The 19,868-nt window shown below is 40.4% G+C and overlaps 1 protein-coding gene across 1 annotated transcript in view; it reads left to right on the forward strand.

Moving 5' to 3' along the window:
* SORT1 (sortilin 1) overlaps window positions 1-19,868 on the forward strand; it is a 63,363-nt gene that overhangs the window by 20,677 nt on the left and 22,818 nt on the right. The window contains exons 2-7 of the mRNA XM_068964414.1: window positions 902-961; window positions 2,270-2,343; window positions 12,347-12,449; window positions 12,981-13,145; window positions 16,166-16,239; window positions 19,320-19,369. Of these exons, the coding sequence (XP_068820515.1) occupies window positions 902-961; window positions 2,270-2,343; window positions 12,347-12,449; window positions 12,981-13,145; window positions 16,166-16,239; window positions 19,320-19,369 (526 nt within the window). The remainder of the gene's footprint in view (window positions 1-901; window positions 962-2,269; window positions 2,344-12,346; window positions 12,450-12,980; window positions 13,146-16,165; window positions 16,240-19,319; window positions 19,370-19,868) is intronic.

A 19,868-nucleotide genomic window follows, 5' to 3' on the forward strand; every position in this document is an offset into this window, starting at 1 on the left:
AATGGCAACCCATTCCAGTATTCTTGCCTGGAGAATCCATGGACAGAGGAGCCTGACAGGCTTCAGTCCATGGGGTCACAAAAGAGTCAAACAGGACTTAGCGACTAAACAACAACATTATCATCTACTTTTTTCTATAATGGATATATATTATTTTATAAATAGAGAAGAAAGTATTGGAAAACCAAAACTCAAAAGGACCTACAATAATTATTAAAATAAATTTTAATATGATTACCATATTTTAGATACAGTATACCAGCTTTCCCTTTTTTGTCTCCTCACTTTCCCCAGAGCGATAAGCCACAATAAAGTTTCCCCACAACTTTATTAAGGTGGTTCTATTATTATTAATATTATTACTGTTGTAGTTATTATTATTAAATAAAAAGGTGAAACAAGGGCATTTACTCTTGCTTCTTTCCCTTGTCATTTGGATGTATTAGCCTAGAAACAAAAGGAATCCAGCTATTAGCTATTTGGCTGTACTGTGAAGGCTCCTTAGAAAAATTTAAATTATGCTGATTGGTTTACAATTATATCTGTCATTGTGGGCTGTGATCTCTTGTTTTAAAATATCCTAAGAATACTTTCTATATCTTTATATTTAGTTCTGTTGGAGAAAGCAAATAGATTATCCCATCTCCCCATCTGGTACAGTGAAGAGAACTCATCTGCTTGGCTTACTTTATGTGAGAGAGAATTAAAATTTCCAAGTTATTTGTGATTCAGGTTAAGTAGTTAAATGCTGTCTCTTCCAAATTTTGCTCCAGAAATCCATATCCCCTTTTAATTGTAAAGATAATTACTTTGAAAGTAATAGTGGTCTATGTTATTTAAAGAAGTCGAAGATTGAAGAGGAGATGTCATTTCTAAATGAGGTTTTTTTTCCCCCTTATAGCATGTATTCGATGATCTCAGTGGCTCAGTATCCTTGTCCTGGGTTGGAGACAGCACTGGGGTAAGTAATGCTCTGACTTTGTTGATTCAGCCTAGCAAGAAGATGGTATAGATTTGGGGGAGTTTAAGTGCTAAATGTTTTACCTTCTGAAACTGTCTCCAACTTCAGCTGTAGGAAATGCGTTTGTAGGACAGACTTCCAGAAGGCTGTGGTTGGTTTGGTTTTGCTTTTAGAACTAGGAACATCTTGTGACCACCTTCTTCCATAATAGAAAGCTAAACACCTTTTTAGTCTTTGGTGGCTGCTTGATAGCAAGATGAGCAAGAAGAAGAAAAGAGGAGAGTGCTGTGTGAAAAGGCAGCCGTACAATTCTTGGGAAAACTTCTATGTGGAAGCAGAAAATGGCACATTACACATGTTGGCATTTTTCCTCCGACCTGTATTGTTCCTGTATCCTTTCCCATAGTTAGTTTTAAAGGACTGTGGCAGCCATGGGCTTATCGCTGTTCAGCTCCATCTGTTGGCCTTTCCCCAACCACAAAGGAGGTAGGTACTGCCAGCATCGGGGGAAATGAGACAGTCAGTTATTATCCTGCCTGAGCAAGGGCAGGGACCACAGCTCATGCCCTCCAGTATTCCAGTAATGTATGTATCAGAGCACTGAGGCACGTGAGGCTATATCAGAATCCAAAAGAAATAGAATTTTTGTACTAAAGAGCAAGTTATTAATTTTTAAATTGCTGGTAGAATTTCTTTAAGCCTGTCTCATTTGCTTCTAAAATTTGAGTTGTTCACTATTTCCCATGATTTATCACTTTATCTAAGATAGTTGGTATCTCCAAGATTTCTTGTTATATGGCTGTATGAGACCCCCTAGCCTCTTATTCCAATTTATCACAATCATATCTTCATGTATGTTTTCTCTAGAAAAATACTTATTTAAAAAATTGATTTCATGGAGAACTAATAGCAGGGAGAAGAACAAAAGGACAGATGTGATATAGCAACCTCTATTAGAGCATTCACTCTGTTCTAGCCTTGTAAGCAGAGAGAGAGATGATTCTCGACTGAGAATATCTCAGAATAACGTGGATACAAAATAGTTAAATTCTTCCTTTACTGTTATTTGGAGTTGATCAGCTCTGTCTCACGCTGCATCAGGTGTTAGGCAGTGGGACCATCTCAACAAAATAAGCTGAGAATTTGAATCATTGTAAGCCGTAATCACTTGGTCCTTCTTGGTTTTCAGATGTATTACAATATAGGCTACTGTGAAGCAGAATTATTGGCAATATTTCTGATATTCAGATATTGCAAACATGTAATTGGATTATGTTTCTTATTGACCACATGCTTTTGTCTCTTCAGATCATTCTAGTCTTAACCACCTTCCATGTACCACTGGTAATTATGACTTTTGGACAGTCCAAGCTATATCGAAGGTGAGATGCCTAGCATATGATTGGGGAATTTGATTGAGTAACATATTGTGACTGTAAGTTCTCTGCTTTTCTAGGCATGATGGGATCTAACAGTTGATTTTAAAGATCTTCTGGCCGTCTTAAATTTTCACCAGATTGTCGCCCTCAGCACATTTTTAAATGTCTATCTAGTTAGCAACCTAAAGCAGCATGAAAAGGAATCTAGTTCCAAGGAAATAAGGTTGACCTGACTGAGTGGCAGAACAGTAAAAGAAGATGAAGAGTCTATAGGCGTGTGTGTATGTTAATTTAAATGGATATTTATTTGTGGGGAGGTAGCATAGAGTAGAAATGGCAACCCACTCCAGTAGTCTTGCCTGGAGAATCCCAGGGACGGGGGAGCCTGGTGGGCTGGCGTCTGTGGGGTCACACAGAGTCGGACACGACTGAAGCGACTTAGCAGCAGCAGCAGCATAGAGTTTAGCCACCTTTCTACTTATTATCAGGACAAAATAGTTTTATACTCCTGAAGTAACAATCCTTACTGTACCTTCCAAGTGATTTTTTTTTTTTTTTTTTTTTTTTTGGGCCCCACCATGAGGCTTGAGGGATCTTAGTTTCCTGATAAGATATTGAACCCAAGCCCTGGCAGTGAGAATGTGGAGTCTAAACACTAGACTGCCAGGGAAGTTAGATATCTAATATCTAAAATATTAGATAATGTTTTTCATCTAACATTATGAGCCCCAAACAGATTGTTTTTAGGTCCGAAGGAGGTTCTCAGGTCATACCTACCAAAGTGCCTGGTAATGATGGTGGTAATATATGTTTTGGGACTATAGTCTATACTGTGACATTCACAAAGTTTGAGAGTTGTCTTTTCAAAGGTCCACCTTGGTTAAAGGGTAGGATTCTTTTCCTTACCTGTAAGATTCAAAGCCAGCTAACTCCCAGAAGTTGCTGATTGTCTTCTCCACCATGGGTGTCTATCCCATTTTCTGCCTAGAGACCCAAAGAAATTTGACATTTCAGCAGATAATATAGAAATTACCCTCTGGGCCAAAGGATCTCCCAGAAGCTACCATACTTTCTCAGGGTTCTTTGCTTGATTGTTGACGCTGGCCAAGGTGGGAATGAACCCATGTTGAAACTCTGATGTATATCAGTCCAGCCTCCCTTTCCCAATAGGTGACCCTTGACTGCTGCTCCTGAGTCTGGAGCCAGTGCTTTCTGCCCTTCAACACAGAGACTTTAATTTAAAAATAGGTCAAGAAAGAATTGCCATCTTGAAATTGTTGTACACTGCATGAAGGCAGGTTCTTGACTGACTTGGGGTTCTCCAGCAACTAACTAAATGACTGATACATAACAGACAGGCAGTACATATTAATTGAATGAATGAATGCCTTGCCTTCTTTAATAATTCTCAGGCTAATAGTATTTTTATTTGTTTGATAAGGATTGACAAAGTATTACAGAATCCTAATTCTAGAAGGGACTGTAATTTATAGGTGATTTTGTTTATAAGTTAGAAAACTAGTTGAACCATTTCGGGTAGATGAAGTGTCCTGTTTAGGAAGGAAAAAAATGCATTAAAATTTTTGTAACCTCAGTAAACTCTTTCCATTTTTTAAGAAACTTTGCTGTTGTAAAAGTCTTTGTGATACACTTTTTCTTACCTATTCACCTTCCATTAAAAAGACAATGCAATCAAATTGTAAAACATTGGAAATTTTAAATGAAAAAAAAAATCACCTTTAAGTCAAGTAATCTTATTTACAGTTTATTATCTTGACTTTTCTCCTTTAATGTTATACCATATAACTCTGTAGCCTTAGGAAGCAACATGGTATAGTGTAAAGTTACCTCTTGGCATATAGGCCTGGGGTTGAATCTCAGCGTTATTTGTGAGCAGAATGAACTTGGGTAAGTCATTTAAGCTCCCCAAGTCTTTCTGTCACCTGTAAAAGAAAGATGATAATAACAGCCGCCTTAGAGCCACTGAGAGCTGTGCTTCCCAGCACCTGTCATGGAATAAGAACTTGGCACTGTTAGCTGCTGCCTGGCCAGTGGCCAGGTGTGGCATGTGACCAGCATGTACTGGCACTGTGGTACTGTTAGTAGTTTTCTAAATGAGTTGAAACCCTTCCATACCAGTTGATAAAAGGTGATTTCCTGCCTGCCCCCAGATGCCTCTATAGCTTCTACAAGTACACCCCTACCTCAGCCAACATGCAAGTGTTACCAACACCTGATGTTATGAACTATAACCATTCTGATTGGTCACTGCTCCTACCATAATCTTTGTCAAATTCTTATCATTTTTGTTAGATCGAAAGAATTTACTTAGTCATTATTCTCTTGAACACCTAAGTTGTAGTTTTTTCACTACTGTTAATGCTGCTGTGATAAATATCACACATGTATGTCATCAGTTCAGTTCAGTCACTCAGTCGTGTCCGACTCTTTGCAACCCTATGAATCGCAGCATGCCAGGCCTCCCTGTCCATCACCAGCTCCTGGAGTTTACTCAAACTCATGCCCATTGAGTTGGTGATACCACCCAGCCATCTCATCCTCTATCATCCCCTTCTCCTCCTGCCTCCAATCCCTCCCAGCATCAGAGTCTTTTCCAATGAGTCAACTCTTCGCACGAGATGGCCAAAGTATTGGAGTTTCAGCTTCAGCATCAGTCCTTCCAATGAACACCCAAGACTGATTTCCATTGGATCTTGCTTCTATCACCAGTCACATCCACAACTGGGTATTGTTTTTGCTTTGGCTCCATCCCTTCATTCTTTCTGGAGTTATTTCTCCACTGATCTCCAATAGCATGTTGGGCACCTACCGACTTGAGGAGTTCCTCTTTCAGTATCCTATCATTTCACCTTTTCATACTGTTCATGGGGTTCTCAAGGCAAGAATACTAGTGGTTTGCCATTCCCTTCTCTAGTGGACCACATTCTTTCAGACCTTTCCACCATGACCCGCCCGTCTTGGGTGGCCCCACACGGCATGGCTTAGTTTCATTGAGTCAGACAAGGCTGTGGTCCGTGTGATCAGATTGACTAGTTTTCTGTGATTATGGTTTCAGTGTGTCTGCCCTCTGATGCCCTCTTGCAACACCTACCGTCTTACTTGGGTTTCTCTTAAGAAGATGCCTATTTACAGTTTATATTATGGTAGCAAATGAAAACCTCCTCTCTGATCTCTGCATGTTTTGAATCCTTTACTAAACTCCTTCTCTTGGTTGAATTATGTTCGAAACCTGTTGCTTCAGCTGCTTTTTTGCTTGCCTTCTCAATTCACGTGTTAGCCTCTATAGTGCTCTTCAATCAGGTAGCTAGAACTGGACCTGACAAACCAGAGTCATACCTATGGGGAGTGAAGTGTTTTCACGACTGCTTTTCCTGTCCTTTTGCTGATTTTCAGCGTTTTGCTTACTTTGAGACAACCCCAAACAAAACAGTATCACTATGTTACTGCTTAAATACCTACCACCCTCTGACTCAGCCTTTTTCCATCCTGTATTTGCCTAGTCTTGTGAGAAACCACTAATATATACTTTACTAGAGAGTAAAGCAAGTTGTTTCTGGTATAGTATGTTAGTAAGGTTCTTTTTCTTCATTTTGCACACCAGGTTTGTTTGTTGGGTTTGTTTGTTTTTGCAAGGTCATTTTGAATATTAATTACTTCCTCCCTGCTGTGAAGTGAAAACTCTTCCAAAATTTGGGTGGACACTGTAAATATGTCTTGTTGCCTCTCCAGCTAGGCTGGCCTGGCCTAGTCTAAAGTGACTCATGTTGTTGGACACACCAGCCAAGAGTCACGTGTTACTTCAGAAATGGGAAAGGGAGGGAGCAATTTGAGCAAAATGAGTCCTGAATATGCTGAGCTTGCACAACTGAGAAATCAAATAAAAGCCTGTTGAATCTGCTCTGAAGACTATTCTGTTTTTTGCAGCTTTAATGATTGTATTATTTATTGGATTGCCTATCTCTCTCAAGTCTTATGTGGTCAAAGGTTCATTTGGGATTCAAATAGGAGGCAGCTAATCAGATGCCACCTGCCATAAGCAGTACCATATGGAGGTATGCATGAGGAGAAGGAAGTTAGCTGTCTCTGTTACCTGTGCCGAGTTAGAGGGAGCACACTTCAGAAAGAGGATTGTTACGGGGAGGGAGGTGAGAGGGGGGTTCAGGATTGGGAACACGTGTATACCTGTGGCAGATTCATGTTGATGTATGGCAAAACCAATACAATGTTGTAAAGTAATTAACCTCCAATTAAAATAAATAAATTTATATTTAAAAAAAAAAGACTAAGGGAAATAAAGTCCCTGGGCATTAATGATTGGATAGAATTGAATAACATACTAATATCTTCAGTTAAAGGGAATCATATTTGAATAGTATAAATTTTGATTCCCTCTTCAAGAATATTAATTCATATAACAGATTATAAAGTTCATTTACCTCTCACTTGCAAATATGAAATTAAAAAGGAAATAACTAGCTATAGTTAAGATGATAATTTGATTTTCAGCAACAAATGTTGTGTGCCTTTTTGTTTTATGGCCCTTTGAGTCTAACCTTTCATTGTAAGATTAACTTAGTGAAGCACATTATGTACAGCAAAATTCTATACCAAGTTAACAGAAAACTGCTGGACTGTTAAACTTGTGATTTCTATTTCCTATTGAAAGTTGTTCAAATTTTGGAAATTGGTAAGGGAATCTCTAAGAGATTTCACATTAAAGTTTATACTGTAGTCAATGTAAGTTTTTCAGGAAGTTACCTGAGGTTAATAAAAAGGATAACTTAAAAATATGCAACAGAAACTTCTCTGACATTTTAGTGTTTAAGACTCCATGCGTCCACCACAGGAAATGCAAGTTTGATCCCTGGTCAGGGTACTAAGAACCCACATGGTCAATAAATAAATAAACAATAAAGATATGCAGCAGATATTAAAGCAGAGTTCAGTAAACCAGGTTCTCCAAGGCATCTCGTTATGACAACCTTTTTAATGATATGCTTGGCTCAGTTTTCACCGTAGTAGATTATTAGCAATGACTGGATATTCTAATTACAAGGTTAGCATAAATTCTGTTTGCAGAATATATCTTTCTACTTTTTGTTTCTTAAAGTTTATTGAAATGTGTGATAATGGCATTTTACTGCACCTTCATTTTCACAAACTTAGGGCATATAAAAACCATGAAGCTAGGTGGTTTTTGTCACTTAAATATTCCCATGATTTTCACGGGAATGAAAATCCTGTTCTTAGAATTGTCTTATTATCAATCAGAGCAAAATAAGGACCTCAGATACATACTCACATTCCTTCTGATAAAAAGTTGTGTGATTTTATTTATAATATTTCACCCTCTTTATTTTCCTACTTGTATTTTCAAAATTTCTGTAGAAAACATGCATTCTTTTCAAATAAGTATAAAACACAATGACAATTAAATTAAAACACATAAGGTAGCATCAGACAGCTGGGGTTAAAACAAAGAAACTGAAGTATTGGGAATTCAGTTTAATGTAGATTCAGATTCTGCCCAGCTCACCCAGCAGTGGTTTCAGGTCTGTAAGTCTTTTGGAACATTTTAATAAGCTACATTCTCCTTATTGATCTTTTAACTGGAAATCTCAATCCAGTTAGTTCTCGTTCACAGTAGTTATGTTCTCCAGTCTCTGTGAATTACTGAATTAGTGAATATTGAGCCATTGCTTCTAGGGGAAATACAGAATTAGGTTCCTGCAAACTTCTGGCCACAGTATTCATTTTCATCAATCGATCTTGTTTAACCTTGTTTTATGTGTGTTTCTGTTTAAAGATACCTTATGTGTATTATTGATTGATTGAGCTCACAACCAACTGTTGCAGAAAGAAGCTTATCTAACTCACATATTTTCTCCAGAAACACTAAGCAGCACTTCATAACTATGCTTGGGGACTATTTAAATAACAAGCACTAACAGAAGGCACAAAAACGCAGACTGCAGAGCAGTAAACAGACTGTGAGGAAGATACTCATGCACAGAATAAGAGCTGAAACAAGAAAGCAGGCCAGCCTGCTTGTTGGACTTCAGAAGGGAACGTGAGCCCCAACAATTTTTGCTGCCCTATGCATATCTGCCAGTGACTAGGAAAGTGCCATGAGTATTGATTTGGGGTTACAAATCTGAGTAGGCAGATTTATAAATATGGAATCTGTAAATAATGAGGATTAACTGTATAAGCTTTCTCAATTAGTGAAAACTACAAAACTAACTTTTTTGGAGTTTGTTGTCTTCCTTTTTGCTTTTATGTAATAATTTATAGTGACTTAATCATGGCAAAAATGAATTAAAGGAGTAAAGAAGTAGGTAGGCCTGAAAGTCAACCAACCAAGGATATTTATGCTTGTTTGATTGTTGAAAAAAGTAAAATGTAAGATTTTCTGAGATATTTATTGTAGGATTCTTTTATTGTTACTTTTCACTGAATGTCTGCAGGTCAAATGCCCATTGTCACAGTTCCTCTGTATTATAAATGAAAAGTGGTAAAAAATGGAGGTGTGATTCTTGGTTATTGGCATTTGGGTTGAATGTCGGTCAACATGTTAGTCTTCTGGAAAAATACCCTCCTGAGTCCTTCATCTTAGGAGGAATTTTAATGCTATGTCTTATCAGAACTCCATGTGGTGATTACTTTTTTTCCATTTATTTAAATAATCTCTAGATTTTCCCTGTTCTTTGGTGGTATTAGGCTCTATCCCAAAAACGTTTGTACTCCAGTACTATTTTTTGTTGTTCAGTTCAGTCCCTCTGTCATGTCTGACTCCTTGCGACCCCATGAATCGCACACGCCAGGCCTCCTTGTCCATCACCAACTCCCGGAGTTGACTCAAACTCATGTCCATCCAGTCGGTGATGCCATCCAGCCATCTCATCCCCTGTCGTCCCCTTCTCCTCCTGCCCCCAATCCCTCCCAGCATCAGAGTCTTTTCCAATGAGTCAACTGTTTGCATGAGGTAGCCAAAGTACTGGAGTTTCAGCTTCAACATCAGTCCTTCCAGTGAACACCCAGGACTGATCTCCTTTAGAATGGACTGGTTGGATCTCCTTGCAGTCCAAGGGACTCTGAAACATCTTCTCCAACACCACAGTTACAGATGTACATATTCTTATACATGTTTACACCACAGATATAGCAAAAGTGATCATTTATTTTTGCTAACCAGAAAGAGCTTTGTTAGGTTTGATGTATAGAATTGTTATCAAAAAGACTTACTTCTAAAGCAGATGGTTTCACAGGGCTTTGTTAATGTTTCCTGTTCATAACTCTTAATTATCATATGGAATTTGAAAAGTTATTTATTTTTCAATATATTTCATTGATTTCCTCTCCATGATATATGATGTATGCCAGTATATATGCTGATAAAAGATAAAGCCACTTTAAAGCAAAGTGCCATATTAAAATATATTCCTGGCCCCAACATGGCTTTGACAAAACACTACTTAAATCCCAGCAGGTTGACACTGGTCTATCATGCTCCATTTGTTTATCTGGCTAAAGTGCCAGAGTGTTGTAGCAGATGATTTTTTGTTTCCCTCGTGTTGCTTTCTTTTTCTGAAGGGCAGGGATGTGTTTGTGTGCCAAGTTCTTGAAAAGCAAGCACACTTGCCAGCAGGTTTGTGGAGGTTCCCTGGGATGTCATGAAGGAGGGGTGACTTGTGAACTGGTGATAATCAAGCTGCTGCAAACCCTTTAGGACATGGTCTGAGCTGTTGATGTATGCACTGTAGAACTAGGACTCGAATATGCATCTCTCTTGGCCTGCTGTCGAGAAGATAAGAACTTTTCTTGTACTCAGAAGTCAAAGGAAGGGTAACAGGAATCTGTTGGGTGTTTCTAATCCCTATTTTATATAGTTTTCTCTGTGTGTGTTCTAAGAGATGGAAAGTCCCATGCAGTTTGCGTTAGCATAGTACGTTCACTCAGAGATACTTCCCTCCTGTCTCTCTCCAGTTTCCTCTGAGCGGACCTTTCCTGACAGGCCACAAGCCCTGGCAAGAAAGAGCAGGACCACTGGTTGCAAAGGAAGAATTCCTTACACATAATTAAAAGTTGTCTCAAGTTTGGGGCTGAGCGTTAAAAGAATTAGATTGTAGTTTCAGTTTTGCCCTTAATTGACTGGTTGACTTTTGATGAATTGCTTCCCCATGAACCTCCTCCTCTGTGAAATAAGGGAGTTGGACAAGATGTTCTCTTCAGTTCCTTGCCTCTCTCGTGGTCTGTGGTTCTGCGATTCTTTTCCTGCTGAGGCTGATAGCAAAACTGTACCACCTCTCAAGTCATATATTCTATCAGTGAAGACCACTGTACGTTGCATTTATCATGGGCAACTGACTTGCAGTGCACTGTGGTCATCACTTATGGATACTGAAATTTAATTAATATTAAGATCTAGCATTATATATCATGTTAGAGCTACGCATAGTATTAAATACTCCTGACTTTTTTTTCTCTTACGTTTTGAAATCTAAAAATTGACTTTAATACTTCTCAAAGGTATTGTTGAAATGAACTTTTGGGTAAAGCTTTAAACAGCCTAGGAGTTGAGATTAAGTTTATCTGTCTTCTTTAGCTGGGTGCTGCATGCATTAAGAGATTTGTGCCTAAGGATGGTAACTTTAGGGGAGGAGGTTCTCAAGATCCTGCTACTTAACTTACAAGCTTTATCATGAGTACAATACAATGCATTGATAAATTAGTTAGAAGGCCTTTGACTACATTTAGCAGAGAGCCCAACTCAAAGTTTTAATATAATAGCTTAAGTAATAAGGGAATTGGGACTTCCCTGGCGGTCCAGTGGTTTAGACTTCACCTTCCAATGCTGGGGGTGTGGTTTATGGCATCCCACTCCAGTACTCTTGCCTGGAAAATCCCATGGACAGAGGAGCCTGATGGGCTGCAGTCTATGGGGTCGCTGAGGGTCGGACACGACTGAGTGACTTCACTTTCACTTTTCACTTTTCATGCATTGGAGAGGGAAATGGCAACCCACTCCAGTGTTCTTGCCTGGAGAGTCCCAGGGACGGAGTGGGGTCGCACAGAGTCGGACACGACTGAAGCGACTTAGCAGCAGCAGCAGGGGAACTAAGATCCGACATGCCTCAGGACTGAAAAACCAAAATAAAAAACAGAAGCATATTGTAACAAATTCAATAATGACTTTAAAAATGGTCCACATCAAAAAATATTTTTAAAAAAATAATAGGGGAATTCATGGCTCATAACTAAATACAGAGGAAGGATGGGTCGATTCAGTGCAGGGTCACAGGCCACCTCTCTGGACTCCCAGAGCTATTTCAGCAGTGCTGGCCACTTACGTTGGCTTCTACTTCAAGTTGGGCTCTCACTGTATCAGAATGCCTGTTGCATTTTTTTGTTTTGTTTTGTTTTGTATTCACATGCTACAATATGGGAGTTTCTCAACGTTGATGCCATTGACATTTGGGGCCAGATGCACCATTCGATGCCAGATGCTTGTGGCCCTCTCTTTTTTGGGAGACTGTCCCATGTATTGTAGAATGTTTAGCAGCACCCCTGGCTTCTACCTACTACGATGCCAGTACAGTGCCAGTAGCACCCAACCCTGAGTTGTGATAATGAACAATGTCTCCAGACTTTACCAAATGTTTGCTTGGTGGGGTGGGGGCATGGGGCAAAAATACCTTGGTTAAGAACCACAGATCCTTAAGGAAGACAGACCGTTTCATTAAGTGGTTGTCTTAAGTGTGTTTCCTAATAGACTCCAGTTCTCCCAGTTTTTTCTCACTGGCTCAGTTTGGGTCCTTTCCTCATTCCTGACCCTGTCACCCATGAGGGATTGGAACTTCGTTCCACTAATTAGGCCCACCACTGCGGGTAGGGGTAGAATCAGGAGGGTGAGGGAAGCTTGGTACAAACCCATCAGTGCCCATGACCTCTGCATTCTGAATTTGTCCTTTTTTTCCCCTCTCAGTGAGGACTATGGAAAGAACTTTAAGGATATCACAAATCTCATCAATAACACATTCATTCGGACTGAATTTGGCATGGCTATTGGTCCTGAGAACTCCGGGAAGGTAAGACTGTTCATACGTGTACAAAACTGCGTTAATACCGTAGGCAGGGCTGTCAGATGTTGATACGTGAGTGGTCTAGTGGTACACAGCAATCTATTTAGTTTACTGGTACAATATTTACAATATAATAGAATGAGACAATTTAATACTCATTACAAAAGAATGGCATTTTGCGTACAAGTTCTTTTTTTGGACCTTGTCTAAGATGCACCAAAACTCTTCATAATTATGTGGTGGTTGTTTAGCATTACAAGGTATACATCTAAAGACAACCTTCTAGTCTTTGGGAAAACTGGCTGATCTCAGACTGATCAAGCTTATCTTCATAGATACAGTGCACTGGCTCAGGACAGTAGTTTTTTCGTAAGACTAACACTTCAGGAAGAGAGTGTGTCAGCTAATCTGTTTTTATAACTCTTCTTACTTTTGGAACTAAAATTTTTGAACAAATGTCTGGTGAAAATGGTGGAGGAACTTCGTGTAATTTTGTAGTATTATACCCTGGTTCTGAACTTCCTTCTCCCTGACCAGGTGATTTTAACAGCAGAGGTATCTGGAGGAAGTCATGGAGGAAGAATCTTCAGATCATCAGATTTTGCAAAGAACTTTGTCCAGACCAATCTCCCTTTTCATCCTCTGACTCAGATGATGTATAGCCCGCAAAATTCTGATTATCTTTTAGCTCTCAGCACTGAAGTAAGTCTAGCTGAAGAACTTGTCTTGCCTTTTGTGTTTTTATAGTCTCAAAATACACTGTCTTAAGAGGACCATGCAGGTGATGCTTTTTATGTTGGACTGTCTTCTAGTGACTTCTTATGGTATGAAGTGTGGGTTTTGGGTTTTTGTGTGTGTGTGTTTTCCTATATGGTAAAGGACACAATTTTCATATGCTGTCTATACCAGATAGGTGTATGTCTAGTTATCATTACAATTTTTTAAAAAGTGAACAGATACTTACTGTTAAGAGTAATGAACTAGGAAACAGTTTAATCATTCGTGATCTGCAAGAGACAGACATAAATTGTTAAACTTTTAAGATTGTTATTGTTTCTTTCCTATGGCCAAACTACACCTTTATAATTTTTCCTTGTTCAGTCCTTAGTATAAAAACCTGCTGATGTCTGTCTTTGATGCCCATGTATTAATATCCAGAGTCCTAATTCCCTGCAACCCCTACCCCATTCCTGTACTCTTCCCAGAAACCACGGGTGGCCCTCCCACCTTTGTTCTGAAAGTTTCCTGAGGAGCAGCTCAACTTTACCATTCCTGGAGGACCAGTCTGTTTTATCATAGATGTTAAGGGCCCAGAGTGGCTGAGTTGCCAGACTATGATAGTAGTCATAATTACATTCTGTGTTTATATGGCTCTCTCTCATCGTATTGCTTAGAGTGTGGTTTGCTGACCTGCAGGATCAGATAGAAATCCCTGGGAGCTGGTTTAAGATGCAGATTGCTTGGCCCTGATCTGGATATAGTGTGTCAGTGAGGTGGCTAGTGTTTTTAACAAGCTCGCCAGATGAGCCTGCGCACTAAAGTCTGAGAGCCACTGCTGTGATGACCATTCTGGGAATGGAAATAGGGTTATCAAATACAGACAAGTTGGGCTGAGCAACAGGATGGCATAGGGAGGATGAGAAGGACACTTGGAAGAGAGGTCTAGGGTTCTGGGCCTTCTGGGGGCAGAACTTTCAGCTGAGGTCAGGCTGAGAGGCTCAAGGAAGGTCAGAGTTAAACTCAGCCAGAGGAGGAAAACTAGCCTACCAGATAGGCATCACATCTGAAAGCAACAATTCCTGGGAATTGGCCTTCAGCAGCTTGAGTCGGACACGATTGAAGCGACTTAGCAGCAGCAGCTTGAGCTGAAGGCCCTTCAAGGGAACAAAGAGACCCCTGTTGGAATGGACAGAACCATTGATCTGCCTTTGAAAACCCCATCACCCTTACCGAGTACCTTAAGTTTATTAAAACAGCTATCCTAGGGAGAGGCAGGCACAATCTGCCTTTAGACCTGAAATTTCTTCCCATTAAGGGTGAGTTTGAAGTACAAATAATCAGGGTGGAAAGATGGACCATTTTGTACTAAAGTGTAAATAGGTGATATCAGACCGTTCCCTATTTCTAAGTGGATTAGGTTAATTAGGAATGCTGGGAGGTGAATGTTACTAGAGGAGGAAGAGTTAAAGAAGAATGATGGGTGAGAGTGGAGGACCGCTGAAGTTATTTCTGCCTAAATCATTACCGTTTCATTTGAGCTGCTCCAGGACATTTCAGTCCCACCTCCAGGGGCTCTGGGCTCACTAGACTCCTATTGCCAATGTCACTGAAATTGTCTGTTTTTATGTTATGAAGTCTCTGCTGCACTTGAAAGTATTGACCTCCTTTAGGGAATTCTACTTGCTTGGCTTCTGTGGCAGTCCCTTGGGTTCGTTCTTTCCTACCTTCTAACCATTGCTTCTTAGTCTCTTTTTTAAACTCCTTTCAACCTCCCCTGAAATCCCTATTGCTCATGTTGCTCTGAGTAAATGCTCATTTTACTCTCCCACTCTTTACCATTTTGCTACCACTGTGATGTGTCAGATTCTCAAATGCCTACCTCTGCTCCTGGCTTCTTCCTGGGGCTGCAGATGCCTTCCTTGCTGTCTGCTGGGTATCTCTAGCTAGATGTCCCACAGGTCCTTCAAACTTAACCTTTCTCAGCCATATTGTTCTTCCCTTCATCCTTATGCTGGCTAAAGATTCCACAACACTGCTTTCCCCTCACCAAGAATCCCGGAGTGTTCAACTTTCACACACACACACACACACACACACACACACACACACGCACTCCATCCTGCCCTACAGAAAGTGTCCAGTTCTACTGAATCTAGAGTCTATATTATTTCTGAGCCTTTTCCTCACAGCTGTGGCTTCAGGCTTCACTAACTCAATGCAGCAATTAGTCACTGCTTTCCCTGCTTCTATTAATAGTTTGAACCCTCTGAAATCCATCTTTCCCACTGTCACCCAAGTATTCCTCTTAAAAAAAGTAAAACTGGTTGTGTCATTCCCCTCCTGCCAGTATCCCATATAAAATAAGGACCAGATTCCTCTGCACGAGCTGCCACCCCTCCCCAGCACTGGCTCCTCTCTTCCCCTTGAAATGTTCCTCCATCTGTGTCTGAAGGCTTCAGCTCCTTGCACACACTGAGATGTTCCACCACCTCTCTGTCTCTGCTTGTACTAATCTCTTCGTGCATTGACATCTCATCTCCCATTTGCCTTCTTTCGGTTACACTGCTCATCATTTAAGACTCCGTTTGGCTGTCTTCTTCACAAGTCAGCTCTAATGCTTTGTCTCTCCCTGCTGTTACCCCAGAGACCATGTTTCCATAAAACTTACCGTGTGTATTGAACTTTCTTTTGTGTACCCTTGTTAAACTGTAAGCTCCTTGAGAGCAGGGAGTATGTCTTATTCATCTTTGTATCCCCAGCGCAGCATCTGGTATACCTGGCACATAGTAGGCACTTCATAAGCATTTGTTATTCTGAACTTGTTCCAAGACCCTAGAGGGGGCCCTATAAACTGTGTGTGTCTGTGAGCTCAGGCAGCTTGGCTGGAATTTCAGTGTGTGTTTTTACTGCCCTGAATGATTGGATATGAATTATTAAAAGGTCATACAAGCAGCTGCACATGATAAAGCTGGAATTTTGATAAGTCATTTATAATCTTTCAGAATGGCCTGTGGGTGTCCAAGAATTTTGGGGGAAAATGGGAAGAAATCCACAAAGCAGTCTGTTTGGCCAAATGGTGAGTAACAGAAGAGTCCATCTGTGCAGAGCCCTAAACTTTCCCTGACGATGCCGCCAGAAGTCGCACAAATCAGTGTTGAGCGCTTAATATGTGCCAGGTGCTCTTCAGGGTGCCATAAGGGATGTGAGAGAGGGGTGCAGCATAGACCTTGGCCTGGAGAAACTTCTCATTCTGCTGGGAAAGAAGACTTGTCTCACTAAATGTTAAAATATAAAACAAGGCACGTCACCAAGTAGGTACTGCCTGCAAAAGGTTTATTCTGTGTAAACGGTGACATCAATTGCGATAGCATAAAATACAGCTTTGATTGAGGGACTTACATGCTTCTCTGCATGCACATTTATGCTCCCTCATCTAGAGATCCATGCCAGTTAGGTGGAATGTAGTGAGGAATCAGGAAGAAAGCTCAGAAAGCTTCCTGGCTGCCAGAGTCACGCTATCCATGCACCGCAACTCATTCACTCCTCTTGATTGCGCACCCCATCTGCTTACAGAGGATACAGTGGAGGAGGCTCTTACTCGGGAGTCAGGTCACCTTTGTTCTAACCTGGATCAGCTGCTAGTCAGTGGCTTGACTTTTCTGGGATTTAGCTTGTTCCTTCTATGAAAGGAGATTTATTTGGGGAGTTTGGGGAATGGTTGAGCAAGAATTAAGAGCCGTCATACCTCCAAATCCTGATTAGGCTCAGATTCTTGTTTAGAGCCTCTTTCTTCTTTCACTTTGACTAATTTCAGCAAGTTCATTGATCTAGTTTCCCAGTTGATAGCAGGTTGCTGCCAGAAGTGGGGTATGTGAGTGTAAACAGCAAGCACAGACCAGCCTGAGAGTCTGCTGCCTGGGAGCCACACGGAGGCAGGAAGAGCTCTAAGAACATGCAGAGACAGAGAACAAGACAGAGAAGCAGACAGGATGGAGGGATTTAGTGCTATGTCAGGAGCTCAGACGGTAAAGCATCTGCTTACAATGCGGGAGACCCGGGTTCGATCCCTGGGCTGGGAAGATCCCCTGGAGAAGGAAATGGCAACCCACTCCAGTACTCTTGCCTGGAAAATCCCATGGACGGAGGAGCCTGGTAGGCTACAGTCCTTGGGGTCGCAAAGAGTCGGACATGACTGAGCGACTTCACTTTCACTTTCAGGAGAACATAGAAGCTTCAGTAACTTCTAATGGGAACACTGCATTACAGTTTCATACAGTTGGTGTTCATGACATTGATCCATAATCCCAAGGAAGAGTTTGGTGTTTATTGTTCTCTGCTTAGGGAGGTAGGAAAATGTGTGATATAGACATTGCCAAATATGTCCATTGAAATTAACCAAAACATTTAAAAAATGATGCTTAAGCAAGCATCCTTTCTTAGGAAATGCTAATTAAATGAGGTTTTTATAGCACTACTGTGGTACACATCGCGTGTCTGCTTTCGTTTTATGTATTTTAATTAATTGTCTTTATATCTTATATGATCTCATCAGGAAGGAATTTTTAAAGTAACGAAGTTAACAAATTATTTTGCTCCTGATAGACCTAAAATATGTAGTGTGTGTTCAGATAAGACTATAATAATTTTAATCATTAAAACTCATCTTTGCATCCATATATCAGATCACCACAATGTACACTTTAGATGTCTTACAGTTTTGTCAGTTATACCTCAATAAAGCTAAAGGAAACAACAGAAAACTCATCTTTAAAACTAAAGAGTTATTTTAAAATGGTATTTTGTTTTGTATCTTATGCAAGAATCTTTACTCTTGTTACCTTGCTTCATTGAATAGTGTCTAAATATGAGGTCTGGGCTGCTGCTAACTGTCTACTCACCCTTTAGATCTTTGGTTGCTAGAAATTTACAGTCTAAAGCTCTGAAAGAACGTGCTCAGACCCAGCACCTTTTTTGTTTTATTGAGGTACAGTTGATTTATAATATTATAATCATTTTAGGTGTATAACATAGTGATTCACAAATTTTATAGGTTATACTCCATTTATACTTATAAAACATTGGCTTTGTTCTCTGCTGTACAATGTATCCTTGTAGCTTATTTATTTTATACATAGTAGTCTCCACCTCTTAATCTCCCACCCCTTTCTCGCCTCTCCCCAGTGGAAACCCCTAGATTATTCTCTATATCTGATACCCAGCACCTTTTGCTGGTGCTAATCTATAAGTCCTATCAAGGTCTGAATCTAATTCCTTGGAACTCCCTTTCCAAGTTAGAGTTGAAATAATTCAACATCTGACCTAGTTGTCTACTTCAGATGAAAGAACTAAATGATTTAGTTCATGCAAAGCAGTGAACTAGGTTCTAAGGGAAAACAACAAAACTTAGAACCTGCTGTGAAGAATTCAGTGGTGTAGTAGGAGAGGCAAGGCACACAGTATGCAATTAGAATAGCCAAACAGGAGACAAAGGAATGGCCAGGTGGCTGACACAGAGCTGCACGGGCTCTCGAGCAGCATTCCTCAACCCAAGCACTAATGGCGTTTGGACTGGATAGTTCTTTGTTGTGGGGGACAAGCCTGTGCAGGATATTTAGCAGCATCCTTGGTCTCTCCCCACGTAAGAGTTGTAACATCTCCCCTGCCCCACTGGTGACAGCCAAGAATGTCCCCTGGGGAGCAAAGTCGGCCCTGGTTGAGAACCACCACTCTAGAAGTTTGCAGCAAAGAAGTCTTCAAGTTAGAGTGACAGGAAACTTCATGGAAGAGCTAGCTTTTAACCTGGAGCTTAAATATTGTGAGGGTAAGATTTAGTCACGTAAGAGAAAAACATTTTAGGAAGGAAACAGTCTGAACCAATGCAGGAGGCAGGCTTGGAGAGTGTAAGGAGACCAGTTTGACTGGCTGGAAGAGTTCACATAAAGAAGTAGTGGAGTGTGGAGAATGCCTGGGAGCAGACTGGGGTCGCCTAGATATGATGCTGTGGAAGAATCATGTGTACAGCATCCGAGAAGGCTGTTTTTGGCTAGTACCCATGGGTGACGCTTATTAGACCTGCCTGGAGCTGAGTGACTAAGGTTAACGCAGTCTGTTAGCAGTCTTGAACCGTGTCTTTTCCCTGTCTTTGCCTCATTGTAGGGGATCAGAAAACATCATCTTCTTTACCACCTATGTGAATGGCTCCTGCAGTAAGTATATTTTAGTCCCAGAAAAGTGTCCTGGTGTCCATTCATGGTAGAATATTCTGAGCTGTAATAGGTAGAAGCATCAAAGATCCTTCCATTCTCTCATAATTTTAATAGCTAAAGATAACTAGCTGTTAGTGATTTTTAAAATCTTGGAAGCACGAACAACCAAGTACTATGCTGTGCCTTGATCAAATAAATAATGCAGGCTATACACAGAGACAGTATCCTCAATTTTAGCAGTGTACATAAAGTAAATATTAGGCTACAACCAATAACAAAATGAAATGCATAGTCATTTCTGCCAAAGAGCATGGGCTGTGTTTGTGTTGGTGGAAGCCACTGGCTTTCCAGTCAGTGGTGCAAAGCTGAAAGCATAATCTTCCATTTATTCGTTCAACAGATTCATTTCATGTATTCATTCATTCGAACACCTGCAGTGGTATGTTAACACTCTTCTCAGGATGGTGAGAACAAAACACCCGAGGCCTGCTCTCATGGA

The sequence above is a fragment of the Capricornis sumatraensis genome, chromosome 2 (assembly GCF_032405125.1).
Source record: "Capricornis sumatraensis isolate serow.1 chromosome 2, serow.2, whole genome shotgun sequence".
In the NCBI taxonomy this organism is placed as follows: Eukaryota; Metazoa; Chordata; class Mammalia; order Artiodactyla; family Bovidae; genus Capricornis; species Capricornis sumatraensis.